The sequence below is a fragment of the Vanacampus margaritifer genome, chromosome 15 (assembly GCF_051991255.1).
Source record: "Vanacampus margaritifer isolate UIUO_Vmar chromosome 15, RoL_Vmar_1.0, whole genome shotgun sequence".
Taxonomy (NCBI): Eukaryota; Metazoa; Chordata; class Actinopteri; order Syngnathiformes; family Syngnathidae; genus Vanacampus; species Vanacampus margaritifer.
The window spans coordinates 14,472,563-14,495,648 of record NC_135446.1 but is presented as its reverse complement, the minus strand read 5'-3'; the positions used below and the strand labels follow the sequence as shown (position 1 = coordinate 14,495,648).

Below are 23,086 nucleotides of genomic sequence, written 5' to 3'. Positions count from 1 at the left end.
AGTCAGAACGAAGTGTCTATTATTATCATCAAAAGAATAATAAAAAATAATAATAAATAAAAGAAAAACACTTTGTGAATGGCAAATAAGTACAATACATTTCACCAAGTGTCCGACTACGAACAAGGTGCGGTTTGTATCAAAATTAATAATACTATACCCGGTTTGTGGTATTGTAGCCTTCACATTAAAAGACATGTAACCAAAGTACAATTAGACATTCGGTGTAATTATTGTTTTATTTTGAAATTCATTACAGGATTGTTGATTTTAAATAGTGAAGCTTGATTATATGTATCTCCGTTGAGGGAGGGGGTGTTGTGCTGTCTTCAGTCCGCTCCACTCGCTCCTACCGGTTACAACAAAGAAGAGAAAACCATTGTGGGTTCAGGGACCGGCAAACATCCTGTAACTTTTTTTTGTTGGGTGGATTTTGTAGTTTAATTGTTAATTTTTGCTCGTTCAGTACTTACTTAATCGGTGAGCTCGGTCTCTTGGACTTAAAATAATAATAATGTTGGAGCCCACAGGAGCCGAATGACTGTCAAGTAATGTTTACTTGCGTCCGACCTATCCCGGTGAGTTTTCTGTGCCTTGTTTCATTTTTTTTAATTGGACATTTTACTAACAACTGACATGCCGGGGCTGTGCTGCGCTTTTGTGCAGTGAATTACTCATATTTTATTGACACTACTGCCTGATAAGATTCATTTATAGAGTAACATTCCTTGCTGAGAACTACTGAGCAAACCGGTATGTTTGTCATCTCATATAAAAGGAAGTTAAACTTGTAACCTTAGTAGTAACTAACTAATAACTCCTCATGAAACTGTCAGCCACAGAATGCCAAGTAACATTTCATTAACATATGAATGAGGGATGCTTTTCCCCAATTCCCCCACCCCTTTTGTGAGCCTTTGTGTGTGTCTGTTTGTCCATACACAGACCAACGTGGAGCTTGTTGTGGTTGTCATCTCTTAAAAGCATCCCCCACACACTATTTTATGCACACTGACCCACTGGTTTCCACAACAGATGGCACACACACCCATACATCGCACACACGGCATCATTGTGTTATTGGAAGCCCTTTTAGGCACTTAAGGATTGTGCACAAGCTGGGCTGATTTAAGGCATCATGCCATATTCAATATGTATTGAATTTACGGTACAAACATATTTACAGGAATGAACCCGGCCTGAGTGTGTGTTGAGTGTCCACTAGACAGGAGGATATTGAACAAATCAGATAAAGGGGAGACAAAAGGGGTGATGTCAGATTGTGATATTGGGAGGGAATGGGGGGTGGGGGGTAGCGGTAGCAATATCACCCAATTTGGGTTACTTTTGACAGTTTTAAGAGTGTATGTATTTGAAAACGAACATCTGTACTTTCTTCATCACAGTATCTTCCAACCACTGTGACTGACGACGTAACAAAAGAAGAGAAAGTATGTACTAGTGAGTAAAAGTCAGGTGGGGTTTTCTGTCACATTGGGCAATGGCAAAACCTAGAAGTTTGCCATACTTATGTCCTTAAAAATTGAGTAAAATAGTAAATTTGACAATGAAATGTTCTCTTATCGATATCAGATTCACCCCCCAATAAAAAAAAGTTCCAGAATGAAACCTGAAACCACCTCCTTTTTTCCAAAACAAGTTGACTGACTTAAGTGGCACACGTTTGCCGCTCTCCAAACTGGTCAGACGAGCTGGTTTACGTTCTCTCGAACAAACTGGTGTCGAACTGGCACAGCAATGGACTGTCTGGATCATCAAAAAATGCAGGCACTCACTCATGCGCTATATAAAATATTATTTCATGTGCAATCTACAACTACAAATTAATTTTATGGACTAATTGTTGTTTGGTAGAAATCATTGACAAATCCAAAGTGTTTTTCTTTGTGGTAGCGTAACAAGATTTGTCTTCGTTAGCTGGATTTGGTGACTTTGTTTTGGTTCAACTGTTGCCTCCAAGGGTTGGATTTTGATTGTGTTGATGTTTGGGGATCAGCTGTAATATCCTTGACACATTTAGCTGCTCAAAGTGTTACATCTTAATACCTGTTGTTTCATATCTGGGCTTGTAAGGGCGTGCAAGCAGAAGGGCTTAACTCCTTGTGCAAAGTTTATTTTCCACTCGGCGCGACCCATGTGATATAGTGTTTACTACTTATGATTGTAAAAAAAAAAACAAGAAAAAAAAAGTATGTTGATGTGATAGAACATATTTTGCGCATATTATTGAAATTAATAGTGTTGTTTTTTTTAAATAAACGATCATTGAAAAATGCTGCACACTATCCCTTTAATTTTATAGAATACACACAAAATACACGGGCTATAGGTAGTTGTATCGGCTCAGAAGCAAAAACGCACTTTCAGTTTCACTTTTGATGGCACACCAAATGCATTCAAGCACAAGGAGGGTATGTCAAACACAGGTGACAAAAACAATTAAACTGAACAAAAAACACCAAGACTCCACCAGATGTTGACAAAAGTCATTCATTGCTTTGGCCTAAGTACAAAAAAAACGCAAATAGACGTGATCCTTCAGCAAATAATGGAGGATAGGTTAAAAAAAAAGAAGCAAATTTGTAAATGCCTTACCACAAATATGCGCAATCTGCTTGGCCAAATTATTTAACCCAACCTTGGGTAAAACTATCACAAGCTGCTCAGCAAGTAGATTTGAAAAACAACCCAGCATTTTTTAGTGTGTACTTTGTCAGCTGGTGGTATGCTGTGAAATGTATTTATTTTTAATATAAAATATGTGCCAGTTGGCACAATAACGGTTAGGAAACACTGCTGCACTGTACTGTATATGTTATCTCCCCTTACCACTTTCCTCTAATTAGGCTTTCAATTTCTCCTCAACAGGTGTGGATGACGCGTTCAGGTGGACAATTTCCTTCAGAGCCTGTCCTCTGATTGGATAAGACAATCTCCAGCTACCATGTCTGCCCAGGAAGCAGCTCAGCCACGTGCCCAGTTAGCTGAGGTCAAACCCAGGCCGGACCTCCCCCCAAAGCCGATGGAGCGAGCATCCTCCCTCCCTTTGGAGGAGGACGACAGGTCCGCGAGCCCCTCGGGCGTAAACGTCAAGAGGATGGTGAACCAGTTTAGCAAACACCGGGTCGCGCCGGCCAAGGTGACACAAAAGCAGTTAATAAAAAGGCAGCCAGTGCTCAACCCCATGCCCAGTCCTGGCAGTAGCTTACTCCAGCCGCCACCGCTGCCCAAGAAGAGGACTCGCCTCCCGCAGCTTAAGAGCACCGAATCGGAGGATGGCGACAGCTTCTGCGCCGAAGGAGGCCGCTCAGGTACTCCATGTTACTCTTGTGCTAATTATAATAATTTACAACAAAAAAAAAAAATTCTGCCGTGGTGTCCCGCAGTATGTAGGTGCGGCAGATGTGTTCCCAGAACTATAAACAGGTTCTGCTGGTCACATGACTAGTTTCACATTTGATGTGTGTGTGTGTGTGTGTGTGTGTGTGTGTGTGTGTGTGTGTGTGTGTGTGTGTGTGTGTGTGTGTGTGTGTGTGTGTGTGTGTGTGTGTGTGTGTGTGTGTGTGTGTGTGTGTGTGTGTGTGTGATCATCTTGATATGTTTATTTGTGTAAATTAGTCACATCATGTTTAACAAGCAATGAAATGTATTCATCTCGTACTGTCAACAAAATGCAACATGACAGAACCGGTGACATTCTGTGCATTGTTGTTTACTTTCTATGTAAACGGTTCTCTACGTTTCTGTCTTATGAAACAAGATCACTTCCCTGTTTTAATTCCCCGTCATAATCTCAGATGATTGAAAATGTAACTCGTCACGCTCCCTTTCCAAATATTTGACAGACATCATGACGCTTAATAGAAATCCTTTGCACATTTATATTTTTTATTTTGGGCACGCCGCTGCCCTATGCAGCCACACATACTGCACATGCCAGAAACCACCACTGACTGCACATTGTTATGGTGTGCTTACTGATTAATTGATTTAGAGCAGGGCTGTCCAAAGTCCAGGCAGCATGCTTTTTTTTATTGGTCCATTTCATATTCTGATAATAAATATAAACATGGTGCTCATCAAAATGTTAAAAGTTAAATTGACAATGTAAAAAATAGCTGATGCTTAAAATAAAAATGTTTAAAAATAATAATAGACATAGAATATATAAATAAAATAACACTATTGTTTATTTTAAATTGAATGTCAAAAGATATACATTTTAAAATTTACCATTTATACTAATATTTTTTTTCTTTAAATTCAGCTGTTTCACATGTGTTGACCTACAACGCAATGAATTGTTTTTTAACTTTGTTGATTAGCTTGTTTTTCTTTTTTTCATAAACGCTCTTCCATTTTTCTGTATGAGGCAAGCAATACATTGGTATATCGTGTACGGTTCTTGCGTTATCAAGGAGGGGAGATCTTCTCGACCCTCCCACGATGTGAAAATGTGCCATGTAGACACCACATTAAAAAAAAAAGAATTCAGTTGTTTTCCCCTACCACACATTTAAACATAATAAAACACAGTTTTAAAAGTATTCCTTTGCACCCGTTCTCCCTTTTTTGCTGCTAATGGTAGACCATCACTTTGAAATCACCAAATAAGATGCAAGGCATGCTTGCCATGCTGTGTATTGGTCCCATTTGAAAATGTATGTGAAACTGACACATAAAACAAAACACCAAAATATCAAATCAAACCATATAATGTAGTCTTAGCCCACTAACCAAATGCTAACCTTTAATGCAAACGAAAACTAGCATACTGTAAACAAACAACTGCTAGTAAGCAAAAGGAATTTGAAACTATGCAGCTCTCCCTCTCACCACTTCCCATTTACTCACCTGCTTTGGGTTTGAGCACGGCATCCCTCCAAACTCTAATTAATATTTAAAGACGCCTCATTGGCTGACAAAACTGTAAGTAGGAGGGTGAGGCACTTGAGAATGACGCAGAAGTTTCACGTTGCTTCCTGCAGACCCCGACGGGAAAGAGGTGGATGCCCAGTCCGTGGTTGGAAAAGCAGAGGACGAGGATGTTCCAGATGGGCCCTCCAGCATCTGCTGCGACCCGAGCTGCGGTTGCGTGTGCCACCTCCAGCGGCCCGGCATGAAGCTGGTGTGGGTGCCGCTGCAGGGGGAGGACGGCAGCGAGGGCGGCGAGATCTTGGAGGAGGAAGGCTCCGACTTGGTCTGGTCGGACGGCGAGAAGGGCGACAGGCTTGTGGAGGTGGAGGAGGAGGGCGATGAGGGGAGCAGCAGGGCTGACGACGAGGTCGAGGGTTACACCACGAGCGCGAGTGGGGAGATGAAGCTGGAAAAGGCAAAGTTCCAAAGCTCTTTGGGTGTTATATTGGGCGAGGCTCAAAGAAGACTCTCGGATCCGGGGCCTCACTTTCTTGTGTCACATCCTCAGATCTCCCCTGTGCCCCCCAAACTGAATACATTTTTGCCAATCAAGCACAAACCCACTATGGAAGAAGAAAATTTTTATGAGTTTAGCATACCCACGGTTGATCCCAATCACAATAAGAAAGCCACTCAGGAGGCGGACATTCCTCAGCTCAAGTTGCCCACACCGGCTCGTAGGTCGAACCTCCCGGAGATCCAGCGGGAAGCCGCTTCAGGGTCGAGCGGTGATTACGTGCCGCCCGCCATCCCGCCGCGAATGCCCATCACTCAGGACAATCGTAGCCTCGCACCCCTGGTCATGGCGGAGGAGCGAACATTGCAAGGCAGTCCTCGGCCCCCGGCCAACAGCCCCCTTTTGCCTCACAGACCCCCACCGCTACTGCCAAAGGGAGATTTCAGCAGGGACAGCAATAACGCCGCCGGACAGCGAAATGGTTTGTAAGCAACAAGCAATTCCTTCAATCCGTGAGCTAAATAAATGATGTGCATGTGCTTGGTCTTTTAGAAGGAGAGAACGGTGAAGGAGGGAAGGAGGATTCAACGGAAGAACTGTGAGTTAGCGCAACATCACATACATGGACCAGATCTTGTTGTCGCATTGTGCATATTACTCGTTAATCTTGTCTTCTTGTTTTTCCCGTCGCAGGTCTGTGATTAAGACAGAACTTTCCAACAGCTGGAAGTCCCAGCTGCAAAATGGTGAGTCATGAAGTTGTAAAACAAGTGCAGTAAAAGCCCCGCTAGGTGTGGGAGAGAAAAACGCAGGCCTGCGGGAAAAGAAACAAAAACATATTTACAGTGCAGGCCAAAAGTTTAGATACACCTCATTCAATGCGTCAATTGATTGATTCTCATGACTGTTTACATTGTAGATTCTCAATGAAGGCATCAAAACTAAGAATGAACACATGTGGAGTTATGTACTTAAAAAAAAAAAGTGAAATAACTGAAAACATGTTTTATATTCTAGTTTCTTCAAAATAGCCACCCTTTGCTCTGATTACTGCTTTGCACACTCTTGGCATTCTTACCTCTGAGAACTTCTTCAATACTGTTGGAAAGCCATTTCAGGTGACGACTCTGCCCAAAAAAATAATCAGAGCAAAGAGTGACTATTTTGAAGAAACTAGACTATAAAGCAATTTTTATTTTCCTTTTTTTAAGTACATAACTCCATGTGTGTTCATTCATAATTTTGTAACATTTGGCCAAAAATGACCACCAACATGCTGAAAACTAGTGTTAATTTAATCTGACATTTTTAAATTTATTCTCAGTTTTAGTGCAGTTTCAATCACGCTTGTTAGTTTTTATCATAGTTAGTCAACGTTATCCCGTTTTTATTTAGTTAACTTTTAATCTACTATAAATCTAGCATTTTAGTCTTTATTTTAGTCCGGACAATCATTTAACTCCTGTTTTTTCTTTTTTTTTGGGCAGCAGATTATGTCGAACATTTTGGATCTAAAACTATTTCACATAGAAATAGTTATGTCATCTCTCACAATGGCTACTTTTATATTTATTAAAGCTTTGGCACCATGTTGTGTAATTTTTTTTAAATTACTTGGGTTCGCTCTAGTCTAATTCAAAGTGACAGTAGGATGCTTTCATCAAGATACAAATGAGTCCAAAACATCAGCACATTGCATATAGGCAGCAGATTAGCTTGTTTGTCACCCCATCAGAGCCTCTGTACCAGACCTACCGGGCCACCGTCATCACCAAAGAGATCCGCCGGCAGACGGTTTGCCGGAACATCAGCACGACGACCGCAGACTGCACCGCAGATTTGCTGAGCCGGAACGAGGGCACCCTGTGGCAGAACCTCCCCAAGGTGCGCGAAAGTGGCATCCTGGAGCAGCTCAGCCCAGAACAGTGCAAATACCAGGAGGTGAGCGATCGATCCATCAAGTCGGTTCTTTTGGACTATATCCGCGGAACGTGGCCTCTAAATGTGCCGCTCCACGCAGAGTATGTTCGAGGTTCTGACGTCAGAGGCCTCCTACCTCCGCTCGCTGTACGTCCTGACGGAACACTTCCTGGAGAATCGGGAATTGGAAGAGACGCTGGTCATCAGGGACAAGAAGCCCCTCTTTTCCAACATCCTGAGGGTGCGCGAGATCAGCGAGAGGTGAGAGGGGGAAGCAGATGAAAAGTGTGAAGATGCGGTCAGGGAGCCCCACGTCACAATTTGCTTTCAGGTTCCTCAAGGACCTGGAGGACCGAGTGTTTGAGAACATCATGTTCTCGGACATCTGCGACATCATCCACTACCACTCCCAGCACAACTTCCCGGCCTACATCGACTACGTCCGCAACCAGATCTACCAGGAGAAGACGTACACCTCGCTCATGTACGGCCGTGCCTCGCTTTCTCTTCTCGTGACCGTTCGCAACATGCGGGGAAGCCCACATACATGTATGTGCGTGTGCTACAGGAAGAACAACACGCATTTTGCCGCCGTCATCAATCGCCTCCAGGAGTCGCCTCAGTGCCAGCGGCTGCCGTTCATGTCCTTCCTGCTGCTGCCTTTCCAGCGGATAACGCGCATCAAAATGCTGATTGAGGTGAGCGGCAAAACGCGCGGAGCCACGTGAACATTTGACTGGGCCACATGGCTTTAAAATAAATAGCATTTGTAAAGTGAAAATACGCTGCTAAAAGAACAGTAGAAAATTCAAGAAAAAATACAAGAAAATTATTACTTCAAATAAGCAAAATTATGTGCCAACAGAACAAGAACATTTTACTTAAATTTACCTGTAGGAGATACTAAGTCCATATCAACCACAGCGGTCTTGAAAAGAGTATTTTTGGACTAAAAACAAGTAATAGTGACTTTTTTCAAGCTGTAATAAATCGAAGTATTTTCTTAAAATACACACGTATTTTCTACGCTTGGATAACTTTGCCTGAGTGTCAAGCAGGGATGTAACAGGTCTCATTTTGCCCCTTTCTTTGTTTGTTTTTATTTTGCACTTGACAAATACTCCATTCAGTAAAAAATAAATAAAAACGCTAAAATGAATCATAAAAAAAAAAATTGTTCTAAAATGAATGAAAACTGACTGAATAATAAAAAAAAAAAGTCAATGAAATCCAAATGAATTATAATGCAACATGAAAAGCTATTATAACCCTGGCCGGGCCCGAGCACATACCAAGCGCACCTGTTTTGTCACACGCTGCGTATTGTCCACAACCATTTCAAGCGAATCCAATCGAAGCCAAGGTCAGAGTTCATCACGTTGCGTTGGCTTGCGTAATGTCCTCATTACGACATCATTTCCTGCCGCTCAAGTCTCTCCGCAAACACGACGACGGAAAGAAATGTCAATTTGAATGCGTTTCTTTGTTTGTTCGTTCCAGAACATCCTCAAGAGAACAAAAGAGGGTGCCAAAGAGGAGCAGATGGCCTCCAAGGCTTTGGCCTCCGTGTCCAAGGTGACGTCACGAACCCGACTCATCGTTTGGGCTTGCAACTGACATCATTTTACCTCTCATGCTTGCGCAGATCATTGACGAGTGTAACACAGAAGTGGGGAAGATGAGACAGATGGAGGAGTTGATCCTCATCTCCCAAACGCTGGAGTTTGACAAGCTCAAGGTACGCAGCTTAGGTTTAAAGGTCGAGGTTCACCATACATAACTGATTTGCTTCCTTGGCAGGCCATCCCCATCATCTCCCAGACTCGATTCCTGGAGAAGAAAGGAGAACTCCAGGAAATGTCCAGAGGAGGAACCGTCTTCCAAATGAGAGTCAAGTTCAACCCCATCTACGTTTTCCTCTTTAACGACCTGCTCATCATCACCACAAGCACTGCCAAGAAGGGGTGAGACACTTTTGTTATGGCAAGCGTGCTCACCAAAACTCAAGTTAGCGCAACTGCTGCTATTCCGCTGCCTGACCCGACCTGCCCTGATTGTAACAGCGCCGAGCGCTTCGTGATGCTGGACTACGCCCACCGCTCCCTGGTGCAGGTTCAGCCCCTGGAGGACGAACGGAGCACCGGGCCGTACGAGAACTGCTTCAACCTCATTCTGCTGGAGAACCACAACGGGCGCATGATCGAGCGCCTCATCAAAGCGCCCTCAAAGTGAGTACAAGAAAAGCATCAATGATAACAACAATGACATCACTTTAAAAGATCGCGGCAAAATAGTGAAGCATAAGTCCGGACCACTATGGAAAAAAACATTTCATTTATATTGAAATTATGATTAACTCATTCACTGCCATTGACGGCTATAGACGTCAAAAATTCATTTGAACTATTTCTATTAGTTTAAATTTTTTTTCCATTTTAGTTAACAAGAGTATGGAAACCTAAAAAAAAAAAATATTGTACATTTAGAGCAGATATAAAATGTGTGATTAATCATGAGTTAACTATTGAAGTCATGCGATTAATTACAATTTAAAATTGTAATCGCCTGACGCGACTTGAAAGATTATTAAAAATTCGAGGCGTCAGGCGATACATTTTTTTAATCGTAATTAATCATCTGTTCTAAATGTACAATAAAAAAATATAGGTTTTCATTCTCTTGTTAGCAAAAGTAGAAAAAATATTAAACTAATAGAAATAGTTCAAATGAATTTTTGACGTCTATAGCCGTCAATGGCAGTGAATGAGTTAATAAACAATGATTATTCATTGATTTCAAAACGTTGTATTTATTCAACTAGCATAACTCAACTTTTGAAAAGAACTTGTAAGAAGGGCCAGCAAATAAATTAGTCACAAAGTAAAACTATAATTAAATAATTGCAATTTAAAAAAAAAAAAGGCTGGTTGCGCCAAGAAGAGTACAAGAAGAATAAACAATTAAAATAATAAAAAATAAAGAAAAAATAAAAATAAAGAAGAAACCTACTATTTAGCTTTATTAATATGTAACTTGTTTTTTTTACAGATTAGGAAGAATACTGTATGTTACCAGTGTTTGTGTGTGAATATTCATTATTTGAAGAAATATAACTCCTGGTACTCAATGCTAATTTTCTATTAGCCTGTCAATGGGATTTTACATTGACTGCTAGCATGAGCACAAGCGATGTTTTTAAAAAGACGTATGTCTTGTATTTAAGTTTTCAATGTGTGCAATTCATTTTGTCGTGTGTTTGGTTTATTACTGTGGTGTCATTAAACAACTTAAAGCACACTCATTTACATGCTAATTTTGCAGCCGTATGCAAATGCAAATATTGCCCAATTTTAAATGGGATTGATTGCCTTCCACTAGTCTCCTTTCTTGTCAAAGAAAATGTGAAAATGTTCCGGGAAAATGAAAAACTATGGAAGTCACTTCAAAATATATCCTGACAAGTAAACTGAAAGTAATTGATAACATTGATTAATTTGCCCAGCATCAATTTCTTAACATCTTTTTTTTGGGCAGGCCAGACATGCACAGGTGGATGGCAGCCTTTCCAAACAAAGAAGAAGACGACGTGGTCTATGATGCCTGGGGTGAGCACGTCCAGGACAAAAAAAAAATGTTTTACTTGAAGTATTCACTCTGTATGTGTTTGTGTGTGTCAGACTGCCCTCAGGTGCAGTGTGTGGAGCAGTATGTGGCCCAACAGGCCGACGAGCTCAACCTGGAGCCCACTGAGATTGTCAACGTTATACGCAAAACAAACGAGGGTAAGGCAAATGGGCCGGGATCGTTCCATATTTCCATTTTTAACTGGCAATTGAAAGATGACAAAGGGGCACGTTGTTATTTGGTTTTAAATCCAATATATCAATTAATCAGCCGGGAGATTTAATCGGCTGATATTGCCTCTTTTTCTTTTCTTTTTTAAACCACGTTAACTCCTCGTAAGACCAAGATAATGATGTTCAAACATTTCCCTTCCAATTCCCCCTTTTTTATTTGACTATTTTTTTTTCTTTTGCAAATTCTAATGGACAATGTTTTGGAAAACTCATTCATTTCTTAATTTTTGTAAGTATTGGTGTACCCCAAAAAAATTTGTATTAAATTTTTAATTAAGTCAGACCCGAATATCTAACAGCAAATGGGGGGGGAAACCAACTCAACTTTTTATATTTAAATTCTTGACTTGGATGAAAAATCCAAAATTTTAAAATCAGGACACACTACTGAGGTTTACTTTAATATTTAATGACCTTTACTTAAGACATTTACTACTACTTTAGAAACCTTAAAAAGGTTCATAAAGAATAAATGTAAATGTTTTGTACTTTTATTTAAATACAAATGAACTCAACAAATCTACTGTACTGGATTTAAAACATAAATCTGTAATTCTTTAAAATGCCACTAGAGGGAGCCCGCATACAAGTTTTTGAGAATTACTCAATTCCATTCAAATGAGTTGATTTAAAAAGTCTAATTGCCAATTGAAAATGTAAAGAACAAATTCCAGACGGATTTGGCAGGTTTTGCAGCTAGGATCGTTAACTTGGACCCCCTCCCTCTTCGCACCCTCGCTTCTTTTTTATCCTCGTTCCCGCAATCGCCACCCCTGCACCTCAGCAGTTTATTGATTTCCTTTTCCCGCATGAACAAAATCAAAAACCACTTTTCCGCTTCCCGCCCCTTTTGTGTGCTCGCCGACCCCCCCTGTCCCCGCCCGCAGGATGGTACGAGGGGATCCGCCTGTCCGACGGCCAGAAGGGCTGGTTCCCCGTCAGCAACATCATCGAAATCACTAACGAGCACGTAAGGAGACGCAACCTGAAGGAGCGCTATCGAGTCATTCAGGCCGCCTGCCAGGTCACAACCATCAAGAAACTTTAATTAGGACGTTCGCATTGACATTATTGACGTTCATTTTCATCACACCAGTGATAAAAATAAAAAAAAGGTCCATTATTTATGCTTACTTGTGTTTTAAAACAACAATAACAAACTATACATAAATCCAAACAGAACAGTTGTTTGGTGAACTGGGACACGTTTTGATGTCGTGACCCCTAAGAGACAGGAAGACGTCTTTGGCATCAGGGATGTTCCTGATGCGTGGATGGCGGCGGAATTGGCAGCAGGTATTCCTCATAATACTCCACGTCATCCAGTCGCCCGATTTCCGTCCATCCCGCGCCACTCGGAGGCGCCGCCGCAACATCGGGTGCCCCCTCCTCATCCGTTGCACGCAAGCCTCCCTCGCCGACCTTCAATTGTGTCAATTGTTCATTGCCATTCAAAGTTGACAAGTTCCCGATATTTTGCAAACATACCTGAGAATCGTTCAGGTCTTGGTAGTGCAGCGCGAGAAGACAAGTGACCGCCAGCTCCTCCCGAGCGCTCAGCTGGAGAACCGTCTGGGCCGGGATATCGTCTGAGCACATCATCCACGTGGGGCCGCCCAGGACTCGGAAGGCGTGCGGCCCACGTCGGAAGGGGTCGGCTCGAGTGGGAGGAGCTGGGCTTGTGCACATGAGCGGCTGGGGAAGGTTGAGCTGGAAGCTGCTCGACGCCGGCTACAGGGGGGATAATAACGGCTTGCAACATTTTGTGCTTCTTTGATGATTAAAATTGACAGATGGGGCAGATTTTTTTTCATTATTAATAAATGGTTTCTTTTAAATATTTAAACAATTATATATTTTTAAATGCACTGTACATGTAAAAAAAACATTTTTTACACTGAATACACAAACTAATTTCATACTGCATCCTACTGCATGTAGAAGTTTAAATTTTATCTACACTAAATAAATGTTTTTTTATTTCATATTTACACTGAACAAGTTAACCAATTATTTAATACAGTATTTTAAAAATATAATTGATGCATATATATGCAGTATGTATAAGTAGACTTGTTTAGTTGTTAAGCATTTTATTATTTACACATTATTTCATAAAATATTTTTAAACTGATGTAAAAGTGTCTTAATTCTTTACACTTAGTACATTTATTATACAATTATTTTCATGGTCTGTAGTTTTATATTAAACATTTGTTTTCTATGTATTTGAAAAGTATATGTAATGTTGTTTTTGTGTTATTTTGTTTATACTAAATGAATGAACCAATTTAATCAAATATTAGTAAATACATAAACAATTGCTTATTTTATTTTCATACTGAATACATTACCCATTATTGAATAATGTAGAATCATTTTAAATGTAGAGAATTGTGTTTTATTTTCCAGTTGATTATTCGCGCTAAATAAACATTATTTAATAAAATATTTAAATCAATAATTTTTAATTAATTTATTCAATTATGTAAACTACATTAACTAATCAAGTTAATGTATATATATAAAACACTTTATTTGACCAACATTTTATTTAAATAATTTTTTTGCTGAAATATATCAAAATGTCTGCTGTGAGTAAACAAAAAATTCAGTAAAATATTTTAAAACGTACATACCTTCGAACTTTTTACACTAAATACACAAAATACAAATTAAATCAAATTTACATTATCTTATAATTACTATACTCTAAATAAATTAACCAATTTAATAAAATTTAAAAAATGCGTACATTTTACACTACTTTTGTTAAACATTGTTCTACAATTAACCAATTGGGTAAAAATAAAAACAATACACTTTATTCAATATTTTTTTACTAAAGTAAAATAATGCTCAATTAATTCTAGCAGCTACTAGTACTAAAGTAGACTAGACTAAAACTACTGAGTAGCCAGGCCTGTTCTAAAAAAAATATCTCATTAGTGATGAGACATGGTGATTTTCTATGTATGTTGTAGAAGTGATTATTTGAAAATGTAAACGCCGGCAGAGATTGAAAGAAATCAAATATTGACACTTACCCCCAATTGTCTCACATTGTTAGGGATCATTTCCCCCCACGGGGTAGGCTCGGTGTAGCTCGGGGTAGGAACTGAAGAGGAGTCCGGGTCACAAGTTCGGGTCAAAGCAGGTGACTCACCTTGTCCGGAGGGTGATAGACCTGCAGCCATGTATAGAGGCATTTGAGAGGGCTGCTGCAGGGTCCTGTGTGAGGACGGCAGCTGCACTGCACGCTGAGGACTCTGTTTGGGGGGGGATTTGGACACCAATTATGCTTTGGTTACATGTGGAAAATTAAGTTGGGACACTTACTTTATCGCTCATGGTCCGAAACTTGGGGAGGTTGGACAAGTTCTGAAGCTCGACAAGTAACCTTGGCTCAGCTACAGCAGATGTCTAGGTCAACGTGAGGTGGACCTAAACGTTTGACTCCGCCCACAATGATTTTTTATTTTTTTAAACAAAATGGTTTTAAAAAGTTTTTTTTGGGGGGGGGGGGATATAGTGATGCGCCGTATTTTGACGCCCAGTTTATTTTTTATTTTTTTTCACATGATGGACCATCGAAAATTACAAATCAGTCAGTCGGGGCGGAACTAATAAACGTTTTGACGGAAGTGGTCGAAACGGCCATTTTTGACGTCCATTCTTGTTGAACAGAGGATCCTTAACCCGCTGAAGCACGTCCAGCGTGTTCATGGGCCTTTAAATGAGGGAGTCGACGTTGATTTTGAGTCTCTACTCTAGGCCAGTGTTTCTCAACCCTAGTTCTCGGGACGCTATGCTGGTGATTGCAATGTCATTTTATCAGCAAGCGTGCAGTACCATATGTCCCCAGCAGATGGCGCACTCTCCGGGTTCCGGCCTGTTTGTCATTGTCCATTTGTTCAATAATGTGATAAAACAATAAGCGTGCCGTAATAAGACGCGCATCATTAAAGCCGCCAAGGAAATGTTTAAAAAAAAAAGAAAAGAAAAAGAATCGTCGAGAATCCGTGTTGGTGGAGATGTTTAGCCAAGCCTGCAGCCAATCAAAGTTGTGAAAGTTTGGAGGAAAACGGAGAAGCAACTCAGATACGATGAAATAGCGCCCTCCTGTGGATGACCTGAGTAACTACATTCAGGTTGGAAATAGGTGACAAAAGTTTTTCAGGGGGGGTAATTTTAGTGCTGACATTTTTACATACATACCTTTTACAAGTGCCAATGTACAGATTAATCAAGCGTGCCTTTTTAGGAGTGATTTCATGGAGAGTCAAAACCAATCAATGAAATACAAAACTACCTCCAGAAGGTTTCAATCCATCTTCCAAAAATCAGATTTCATGGGATATGTGACTGTTCAGACTACAAAAGAGCCATCCAGTTTCAGTCATTCCAGTTTTAGATGGGCTTTCAAAAGAAAAGAAAACTCAGCTTTTCAAAAATGACTCACAGTGCTTTAAGATTTAATACACTTTTATTGAATTTACAGTTAAAAGCAGCAACCCATTCAAATCTTCCATCGTTTAGCACCTGCAAAGAAATTAAAGAGTTTTATTGCAGAAGGACAATTTAAACAATTGAAGGATGCTTCAACCTTTTCTGCCGTTGGGGTGAGGTTTGCTTTGTTTCGACACGCGGACGTAGCGCACAGCGGGATTGGAGCCAAAACGCTTCCGGGCCGGAGCCGCACTGGTCCTTACTGCCACAGGTGTCGTCGGGGCTCTCGTCGAGGCCGCTCTCGTCGTGACGGGCGCGCGAAGGGTCGTGGTGCCCATTCCTTCCGGGAGCTGCTTGGTGGAAATCATGCTACCTGTGCCGGGGTTGTCCGACTCAAACCTGTACATTGAGAAGAGCCTGTGGAGGCCTTCCAGAGGATACGCGCACTGCACCACCAGCCTGAGGATCAACAGTGTACACATTCATAGTTTGCATATTTTTAGTAAATAGTTTATTCAAGCTACTGGCAACTTCCAGATTCGTTTTGTAAATAACTTCTTAAAAGACCAACAAACCTCTTATTCACATCCTCAGAGCCATCCACATTCTTGCTGTAGAAAATCTCATTTTGATAGATCACGTTACCATGGCTGAGCTAAAAGGAATTGGAGGAAAAAAAATGTAAAAATTCCCACACACACACGTTACAAATTAGTCATATGAATACCTTGACTTTGGAGCCACAGCTATTGAGCGGGAAAGAGAAAAGTGCCCTGGTGTCATCAGCTTCCGTAGGGCTGCAGAAAGTGTCCAAAAGGATGCTTGTTGACGGGGTTACACCGCTGGGGGTTATCACAGACAAGTCGGCCACCACCGTCATCCTCCCGTGAGTGGAACACACTAAAGACACGCATGAGGATCACCCAACTTTGGTAACAAGCAGAAAAACTCAATGTTAAGAATTCTTCAAGTTGTAAAGTTTACTCATGTCTTATTTTGACACCAATGCTTTTATTTTGAAAGGCCGCGCACCATATGTCCGCTTCCTGCTTTCCGCCCACATCAGTAAATGACGACGCGAGTGTCCATTCAGATTCGTTCCCATTTTAATTCATGCTGATGCGTTCTTATCTGTGCTTAGTCAGAAACTATGAGTGTTAATGCCTCTCATATGTTCATTTTTTTGTACATTGTTTTCAGTAGTTGATAGCTAACTGCTAGTAACTTGCTAATATGAGTAATGAAGACCAACAATATAGTAAGTTTTCATCCAAAACACCCTGTAAACATTTATATATTTGAGTTTTTGGCATTAAGAGTAATTTACTTTTGATTTATAGAAGCACTCAAATAGTTGCTTTAAATGTAGTAGTTTTTTTATTTTTCCATATTCTGTAAATTTCAACTGAAGACTTGCATTCTCTTACCAGAGAGTTGTGGTTAATCCTAAATAACCAGTTCAGAGGTTTAGTCCTCAACACACAAGTTCCATACAAAAGCACGACTACTCATGCCAACTCAACCAGCCAAGCTCTACACTCATTTCTTGACACCCATGTCACTCACCAGGCCCTGCTCTTTAAAGCAATACACACATTCACATACTACAGTAGCACGTTTCAACATGAAAAATACAGCTCTACTTACCAATAAGTTCTGAGGTCACAAAAGGACAAGTCTTCCTAACCGATTTCTGAACAGCCCCCGTTTGACGATCTTTCACAAGGATCTCAAAAGTGCCCAAGAAACTCTCCAAGGTGATTTCCTAAAACAAATGACCAAACGGGGAAAAACAAATCTGAGTTCTCCGAAACCTACACAAAATAGGATCAGATCCAAGATGGCCGACCTCATAATGGAAACCCTGCGAGTAGACCGGCACATCCAGCTGCAGTTTCTCACTAGCGTTGCTCATCTTGTAGCCCCGCTGCGCCGCCAGCTTTGGCGTCAGCGTGTGCGAGCCCACGCCGATGGACCACAGGAAGTCGAAAGCCCAGTTGTCCGCGTTGAAGGTGATGCCGGACTCCGAGCAAACCGCATCCAGGACTGGCGGAGCTAAAGCGGAATTCCTTTTTCATCATTCATATCCCAAAAAAAATCAAGCTCAGATGACAATATTGGACTCACAGGGGCCCGCCAGTGCACTGACGCCCACAGAGTAGTAGTAGGGCTCATTTTCGGGCAGAACGCTCAGCGTGTAGTTGATGTCCAAACTGTATTGCACGGTTGCGTACATTCCGTAGTACTAACGGGGGGAGAACGCTCATGAGCGAAACCACTTCGAATGACGGATTCAAACGGCAGCGTCTACCTGCTGTGTGACGGCAGGGTCGTCAAAAGACACCTTCAGCAAGTAGCCGTGGCCGTGCGCGGGTTGCGTGACGTCGGCGACTGAACACGAGTTGGTGTACAACGCTTCGCGTCCGTTGAGCCGGAGGAAAACCAAGCGGACGTCCTCGGGCACGTCGCCCAGGTAGACCTGAAAGAGGCGCTCCTCAATGATACTTCGGTTCTGGGTAAAAAGTGGGCGTGGCAACAGGGGCGTGGTCAGCAGCCGGTGAAGGCGCAGCCTGGTCTCCGCCTCCTCATGCTCGAACATTTGCTCCAGGTAGACATGGAAGGTGTAGAACTCGTAAAGGTCGCCACTGGCAAAGCTCTATAAAAAAGGGGAGGAGCAAGCTTTAAAAATGTCCACAAAACAGTTTGTGAGTATTTTTATACCATCAGCCTCAGCATGTCACCATATTTTTTTTGTACTTTAGAGTTTAATCAGTACCTCTGCATCGCACTGTTAGCTAAACATGAATAACAGAACGTATGGTGTTCCGCAGGGTTCAATTCTTGGGCCTCTGCCGCTTTCATTGTGGCTTAACTCTTTGACTGCCAAAAACGTTAAATAACGTTTAGTAAAATCCTATGGAGGAGTGCCAAAGACGTTAAAATACGTTTTTTTTTTCAAAACAGAGGTGAAACTAACCATTTTCTATTGTTGATTACTGAAAAACGGAATAAGGTAGAAACAAACTTTTTTTTTCTGATGAAAGATGAGAGTCCAATCTTTCATTTGGTAGTATGTGTGTTTCCATAGTCCAAACACATAATTTTCTGTGGACCTTGAAAGATCAGTCAAAAATGCTTAAATCGGCTGGCACCCACGGCATCCCTTTTCTGAAAACGTCTGGCAGTCAAAGAGTTAAGAAAACGCTGTCACCTTTGAATACTGACCTTCCTGAATCCACCTCTCGCATCCAAGGGGATTCTAATCTGGACCGTGTCATTTTCCGTTACCACGTCGTCACCGTCCCCAAAACGGCCACCGACTAAGCCGACACTGACCCGGGTGGTATCAGAACCGGGATAGAGCGCCTCGGGAGTCTTGAAAACCATGTGGCCACTCTCCTCGTAAGCACCCTGGTCTGTTCAAGAGATGCGTGACTAGATAGTGAGGGATGACGGACATTTTACACTCTAAAAACAGTTGGGTAAAAAATAACCCAATTATGGACCGATCGACCTTATGGGTCAATTTGGCCCAACTTTCTGGGTTGTTTTATACAAAATGACCCACATTTTTGACCCAAGTAAAGAATCTGACCAAAATGTACGAGTTGCTTTAGTAATATAATCGTATTTTTGACCCAATTGTTTTTAGAGTGTAGGCAAGCGAGAGAGGATACAGACGCATTGAGCAGGTAGCCACCAGGTCCACCATGATGACCAACCAGCGTTGTCTGGAGAAGAGCGTGGCATGAACCACCTCAACAGGGATGCCGTTCACCTGAAGATGTGACGGCAGGTTGAGCTTGCAAAGGGATTCAAAATTGCCAGAAAAAAGATTTCATGCGATGTTAAACTAGGAAATTTGGGGAATATACCAAATTGGAAGCTTTTGATGAAAATTGAGTTGTATAATGTGTTATGGAACCAAATTTTACAGAACAGTGAAATCTGGTTGCGTTAGCAAAGATTGTGCTAAAATAAAAAAGAAGCCACCAATCAATTTTGTAAATCTGTTAATTCCCCAAAATTCCCAAAAACATCTCCACCTTTAAACATTTCGGGAACTCTGACCATGACGATGAACGATTCCGGCTGTCCATAGGGTGTGCGGAACACGAGCCTCTCTTCAGTAAGGTCGAACGTGTACCCTCGCTCAAGGGCGTCTGAGAGGCTCATCGGCTCCATTTGCTCCTCATCCCTCTGGAACATCACATGCCAGTCCGAAGTTGATGAGTCGTCTGCCTGCGGAGTACACAAGAGGATCCCAAAACCCGCTTACATTACACATTTAAATACTGTTAACAGTTTACTGAAGACAATCATGGCTTAATGAAACGAGTTGTGTGGTCTGATGAGACCAAGAATCAAGAAGGCTTTTGGTTCTGCTGTCAAGTGTGGCAGAAACCAAGTGAGAAGTAAAGAGACCACACTAAAAACAGGTTTTAAAAAATTAACTAACCCAAATTGGGTCAAAAAGCAACGAACCCAACTTTTCTTTAGTTTATTCAATCAATGCAAAAAAAATTGGGTCAAATAAAACTCACTCTAAAAATAGTTGGGTCAAAAGTAACCCAATTATGGATTTTAAACAAATGGACCAATCCACTTTATGGGTCAATTTGACCCAACTTTCTGGGTTGTTTTATACAAAATTACCCAAGTCTTTGACCCAAGTAAAGGATCTGACCAATATTTATGAGTTTTACGCTGAAAGCCCCATTTCTTCACTCAAAGTTGGGTCAAATCGACCCAAGTAGAGGATTGGTCCATTTGACCCATAGTTGGGTTATTTTTGACCCAACTGTTCCAGAGCACGTAAACAAAACTTCTTTTTTTTTTTATAAAAAACAAAAACTGACTCAACCTTTTTTTCTTCAAATTTTGACGCAATTCAATGGGTTATTCACTTTACTCAAAAAAGTGAAATAACCTGCAAACAACTTTAAAACAAAATGGGTCGCTTTGTGGGTTATTAATTTATTTTGACCCAACTTTTGGGGTTAATCAACCCAACTTTGTCAGCTCTTTTTACCCAATTCATTTGCGTTATTTATTTAATCAACCCAAAAAATTGGGTCAAATTAATTATCCACAAAGCAACCCTAACTGTTGATTTGTGGGTTACTAATTTGACCAACTTTTTATGACATTAAAAATATATTAATAACCAATTTTTGGGTTGTTTTGTCGGTTATTCATTTGACCGTACTTTTTGGGTTACATAACTCAAAATGTTGGTTCGGTCCATTCTTGGCCCAATTTAGGTTATTTATGACCCAACTGTTTACAGTCATAGTTGACCAAGCATAATTTTACAACTCACATTTTTGAGAACATTCCAGTTGTCGTCCTCCTTCCTGGCAGCACATGAAACTTCGCTCTTCACGGACACCTGCAGACAAACCAGCACACCTTCGAACCCTGAACGCAACTGAACTGAAGCTACAAACACACCTCCATGTAGTTGAGCTCACAGGAGACCTCCCGAGGAGACCACTCCAGGGATGGGGAGCAGGTCTTGTTGAGACCGTAGACCACATCGCCGTCACCCCTCAACAGGTTGAAGCTGAATGCGAACACCCGCTCATCCTAACAACCAATAAACCAATCAGAAATTCTTGTTTGGTTTCACTGAGCATTTACAGAGACCTGTTTCTCCGTGTGACAGCTGAAGTAGGACGCACGCAGCTCCAGGTGACCACTCTGCGGGGAGACCGTGACGCTGTAGCCGCACTTGGCCGCGTACTGCTCAGTAATGGCGTGCGTGCCCGTCCCGTCTACGGATGAAAAGAAACGCTAAATTAATATTTCACGTACAATGAACAGTATTAAACCGTTGGACTAACCGACGGCCTCGAAGTGAGCATCATCCCCGGCGAATGAGATGTCCACAGCTATCACGAAGGAACGATCGTGACACTCCATGTCCAGAACTCCTGTGAACAAAATGCAAAAAAATCATTCAAGTGGTGCTTGGAATTTCTACGAAGGCCGCTTCTTCCCTACCATCGGGAATGGGATCCGCCAACGTGGGCAGAAGCCACACCCTGAAACACAAACAAATGTAAAAAAAAATTGGATAGTTGTTCGTCTCACAATACAGTAGTCTTACCACAAATAAAAGACCCACGCCATAGTTACGTCCGGTCACCAGGAAACCAGCTTTTAATGAAGCCAACCGACCAATCAGATGCCCCTCGTTGTGACGCCCGAGGGTGGCGCTCATTAGCAATCAATCAGCAGCAGTTTGTGTTTGTGTGTCCTTCCAGAATTGGAGGACATTTTCAGTCCATCACATGAAATTTCAAATAGTCTGTACGCAAAATATAGCAACAACTTGACCAACTTGCATATCATAAAGCCATGTGTCCAAATTCACAAGGCTAGGTCCTCCGAAGGCCGAATTTGTCGGCTGCATGACGTCATTCCTGGCGCGACTCGACAACACGCAGACACATGAATCTTTTTTTAATTTTTTAAAAAAACTTTTTTCATTTTTTTCTTTACTAACCATATTCAAAAGAACAAGTATACAAAAAAAGTTGTATACAATTGAACAAATACATGCCAGGGGGTACCACTTAGATGGGTGTGACAATCAGTGGATCTTATCTTATCTTATCTTACATACATAGGTTACGTGCATTCAAAGAGTTTATAAGTTGTACAAATACAAATATAGATATTTATTATATACTATATAGAAATAGTATCATTATGAAAGTGTTTTAAGTTCACAAACACATGAATCCATTCATATGTAAGTCCGTGCGTGCTGTCGAGTCGCGCCAGGAGTGACGTCATGCAGCCGACAAATTCGGCCTTCGGATGACCCAGCATTGTGAATTTGGACACAGCTATAATAGCCTAGCTTGTTTTAAATAAGCTTTTCTTAAATGATTTTGTTTGTATGGCTTCCTTCTATTTGTGAAGCATTGTGTTTTATCACAAACATATTATTAGTAGTAATTGCAATTTGAAATTGTCTGTCATCATACACCCAACGTTGAAACTAAAATAATTTTAGCCATCTTGAGGAACAGAGAAAAAAAACTGAACTACATGACTCTATAATGGGGTGTATCACTCAAACCAATGCAACCTTGCATTGTTATTCATATTTTCTGAGAAAGATGTTGGCTTAGGCTACTAATATCAACGTGTTTCAGGTTTTCGTTGTATAGGCTATACTGTAGCTACAATAAGGTTGTTCTTGACCAGTTAGCATAGCAGCTAACACAAATATTTTGTGAGAAAACGATAACATTAAATTTGATTTGCTACTCTGCTACTGTAACGAGAGTAACTTACAGTACATTGTTTTTCAAAAATCGCTTCGGTATTACTGAAAATCAGTCGTGAGGCAGTGTTCCTCCGCCTACGTCGGTGAAGACGTTCAATCGACCCTGACAAGGTGCAAACACATTTACGCCGTGTTGGTCTTCGCTTCACGACTGGCCCCCGG

General features: G+C 41.3%; 3 protein-coding genes across 5 annotated transcripts; 1 reads left to right on the top strand and 2 right to left on the bottom strand.

Moving 5' to 3' along the window:
- The first annotated feature begins 333 nt into the window (after window positions 1-333).
- arhgef15b (Rho guanine nucleotide exchange factor 15b) lies at window positions 334-12,295 on the top strand. The gene is made up of 16 exons (XM_077545305.1): window positions 334-578; window positions 2,890-3,332; window positions 5,010-5,876; window positions 5,948-5,993; window positions 6,089-6,141; window positions 7,131-7,336; window positions 7,416-7,576; window positions 7,647-7,799; window positions 7,884-8,013; window positions 8,816-8,890; window positions 8,961-9,053; window positions 9,116-9,279; window positions 9,379-9,543; window positions 10,850-10,920; window positions 10,993-11,097; window positions 12,060-12,295. The coding sequence occupies exons 2-16, from the start codon at window positions 2,966-2,968 to the stop codon at window positions 12,218-12,220; spliced, it is 2,817 nt and encodes a 938-aa protein (XP_077401431.1). The 5' UTR covers window positions 334-578; window positions 2,890-2,965; the 3' UTR covers window positions 12,221-12,295.
- LOC144035542 (uncharacterized) lies at window positions 12,193-14,622 on the bottom strand. 2 transcript variants are annotated; one of them, XM_077545307.1, is made up of 4 exons: window positions 14,512-14,622; window positions 14,220-14,441; window positions 12,661-12,903; window positions 12,193-12,594 (listed from the first exon to the last, which is right to left on the bottom strand). In XM_077545307.1, exons 1-4 carry the CDS (start codon window positions 14,521-14,523, stop codon window positions 12,424-12,426), a joined length of 648 nt encoding a protein of 215 aa, XP_077401433.1. In that variant the 5' UTR covers window positions 14,524-14,622; the 3' UTR covers window positions 12,193-12,423. The 2 variants fall into 2 exon arrangements, with proteins under 2 accessions (XP_077401433.1, XP_077401432.1); XM_077545306.1 differs by having other exon boundaries at window positions 12,193-12,903.
- A 1,017-nt stretch (window positions 14,623-15,639) lies between these two features.
- Window positions 15,640-21,774, bottom strand: LOC144034471 (uncharacterized). Of its 2 annotated transcripts, none has more exons than XM_077543233.1 (17): window positions 21,752-21,774; window positions 21,628-21,668; window positions 21,468-21,557; window positions 21,271-21,398; window positions 21,076-21,210; window positions 20,945-21,013; window positions 19,693-19,863; window positions 19,303-19,399; window positions 18,847-19,037; window positions 17,933-18,277; window positions 17,749-17,866; window positions 17,471-17,676; window positions 17,269-17,386; window positions 16,349-16,521; window positions 16,197-16,276; window positions 15,779-16,080; window positions 15,640-15,714 (listed from the first exon to the last, which is right to left on the bottom strand). In XM_077543233.1, the coding sequence occupies exons 1-17, from the start codon at window positions 21,754-21,756 to the stop codon at window positions 15,692-15,694; spliced, it is 2,292 nt and encodes a 763-aa protein (XP_077399359.1). In that variant the 5' UTR covers window positions 21,757-21,774; the 3' UTR covers window positions 15,640-15,691. The 2 variants fall into 2 exon arrangements, with proteins under 2 accessions (XP_077399359.1, XP_077399358.1); XM_077543232.1 differs by having other exon boundaries at window positions 21,734-21,771.
- Window positions 21,775-23,086: the final 1,312 nt, after the last annotated feature.